Source organism: Heterodontus francisci, unplaced genomic scaffold (genome assembly GCF_036365525.1).
Source record: "Heterodontus francisci isolate sHetFra1 unplaced genomic scaffold, sHetFra1.hap1 HAP1_SCAFFOLD_409, whole genome shotgun sequence".
NCBI lineage: Eukaryota > Metazoa > Chordata > Chondrichthyes > Heterodontiformes > Heterodontidae > Heterodontus > Heterodontus francisci.
Window position 1 is genome coordinate 169,406 of NW_027142311.1, and position 2,528 is coordinate 171,933.

At 42.6% G+C, this 2,528-nt stretch overlaps 1 protein-coding gene across 1 annotated transcript; it reads right to left on the reverse strand.

Moving 5' to 3' along the window:
* Positions 1–465: 465 nt before the first annotated feature.
* Positions 466–1,706, reverse strand: LOC137367002 (probable G-protein coupled receptor 139). Its single transcript, XM_068028499.1, has 2 exons — positions 1,697–1,706; positions 466–1,364 (listed from the first exon to the last, which is right to left on the reverse strand). The coding sequence occupies exons 1-2, from the start codon at positions 1,704–1,706 to the stop codon at positions 466–468; spliced, it is 909 nt and encodes a 302-aa protein (XP_067884600.1).
* Positions 1,707–2,528: the final 822 nt, after the last annotated feature.

Consider the following 2,528-nt stretch of genomic DNA (forward strand, 5'->3'; position numbering starts at 1 on the left):
AGGAGACACTCCCCTTTTAGTCGATGTGGTCCATGTGTGCTTTATTATTAATGGTTCACATTTAAAAGGCACGATCCACTCTGCAATATTACTTCATATTTATCTGATGTGGTCCAGTGTGCAGTATATTTGAACATTTTACATTTACAAGATGGCGTTGAATTATTGTTACATGCTTTACAGTGACCAGATGTTTTCCCAGTTTTTCACCCTCTGTTCCGAGTTAGCAATATTGGTTCTGTTGTAATTCAGATACCAATGTTTATTCTTTCTGTTGTATATGCACTGCAGGCGGTTTCCCCAATGCAGTTGCATTCTGCTGGCTTGGTAGTTTATTGGCCAGTTCTCTCTCTTAAGAGAGTCAGCCTGTTAACTGCCATGACCTGCCAGCCTTGTGGTATGGTGCAGAGGAAGGGTATGGATTGCAATCTACACAGCTTGATGCATCTTGCTGTCAATTGCTTGCTATTTGCATAATCTCCCATTCAGTGTAATCAAGTATTTCACTCCATTCTTCAGCTCTTCTCTGAATTTTTCCTGTGTCAGCCCATAGATACACGTGTTGGTGCAAGAACTGAGAAGCTGCAGCATGTATCCCGTTTGCTGGTTGATGTATATTGGGTTACTGTAGTATCTGTCTGTATAATTGTAGTTTTTCACCCGCCACCTTAGGGAATGCACGACATATGTCATCCAGAGAAGAATGAAATTACCAGATATAGTAAAGAGCAAGATCATTGACCTCTTCCGGTTCTTGCTCTCTGGATCATTTTGGTTATTGATGCTGCTGAGGAGCGCCCTGCGGACTATATTGGACTTTATAACATGTTTCACAGTGAGAGCATTTAACAAAAGGATCAAAAAGATCGGCACTAAAGGTGTTAAAATGCTGTCAATCCACTCGTATGCGGCCCATAAGGGAGAAGTGTAATAGGCATGGGTTTCAATGCAGAAGTATGGAATGTTGTTAATTATAAGTTGAGGTTCATACAAGAAATGTAAGGGGATGGTTCTCAGGCAGCTGAGCACGCACACGGTCGCTAAAACCATGTTCGCCGTTCTTTGGGTACAATGCCTTTGTTTGAGATTCGGACAACAAATAGCTACAAAGCGATCAAAGGTGAAAGCAACCGTGAACCAGACGGAGCAGTGCAGTGCTGCCATTTTCGTGACTAGTTTTATGGTGCATATGGGAGTGATGAACAATAAATTTATTGGCAAGTAAATATTGTTACTTCGCTTCAATATGACTTCAATGATCACCACCATTAGATCCGCAACTGCCATGGCCACCAAGTAATGAGTGACACATTTGGAGAGACCACACTTTCCACGGGACAGGATCACAATCGCGAGCAAGTTGACTGCAGGAGAGAGAAAAGAGAACTATCATTACACCATCCCAAGATCAGTCGCAGTCCCCAGCCCTTGGCACTAATTTCAGGGTTGATGTTGCCTTTGTTAATTGTGATTAGTTCTGTACACAAAACAGATCCGGGGTTGCAATGTGGCAAATTAAAATGAACTGAATTGTACAGAAACTGAGAAAAATAAAAGATTGTGGAAAAATGTGAGGATGTAGAAGATTCTGATAAAGCAACAATAACGAGAGTTGCTTCAGAAAAAAATTACATGAAGGAGGAACAGAACAAGACAAGTTTAATATGAGAATCCCGATGGATGGGACTTCTCTCACCGGGTCTCATTCCTACCCTTCCGATTACCGCCAAATAATTACCTGCAAAGTGTACTCTTCCTGCTCCAGCACAGTTACCTCTGGTGTCCCTCAATGATCTATCTTTTACACGCTCCCATTTCTCATTGCCATGCTACTGCTTGGCGTCATCATCCGAAAATGCTGCATCATTTTCCACATTTCTGTTGACAACACCAAGCTTTACATCACTAACACGTCTGTCAACTCCTTCACGCCTCTAAGTTATCACACTGCTTGTCTGACATCCATGATGAACAACATTTCCTCCAGTTAAATATTAGGAAGTGTGAAACCATTGCCTTCTGCCCGTCACATCTCTGTTCCCGAGCCATTAATTCCAAGCCACTCCCTGACAACTGTCAGACATTGAACAAGACTGTTCACAACTTCAATGTTATACCTGATGAGGAGCCAACCACATATCTGCGCCATCACTAAGGCTACCTATTTCAACCTCTGTCCACTGTCCAACTCGACCCCTGCCTCAACTCATCTGCTGCTGAAACCCTCATCCATTCTATTGTTTCCTCCAGATTGAATATTCCAATACACTCCTGATTGGCTTCCTATATTCTTTCTTCTGTAAACTTGAAGTCATTCAAAACCCTGCTGCTGATGGCTTTACTCACACTAAGTCCCGCTTCCCTATCACCCTTGTGCTCACTGACCTATATTGGCTGCCTGCCAAACAACGCCTCTATTGTAAAATTCTGAGCCTTGTTTTAAATTCCGCCGATTGCCTCACCCCTCCTAACTCTGTAGCCTCCACCAGATCGAAAATCTTTGCAGATTTCTAGTCTCCTCTAATCCT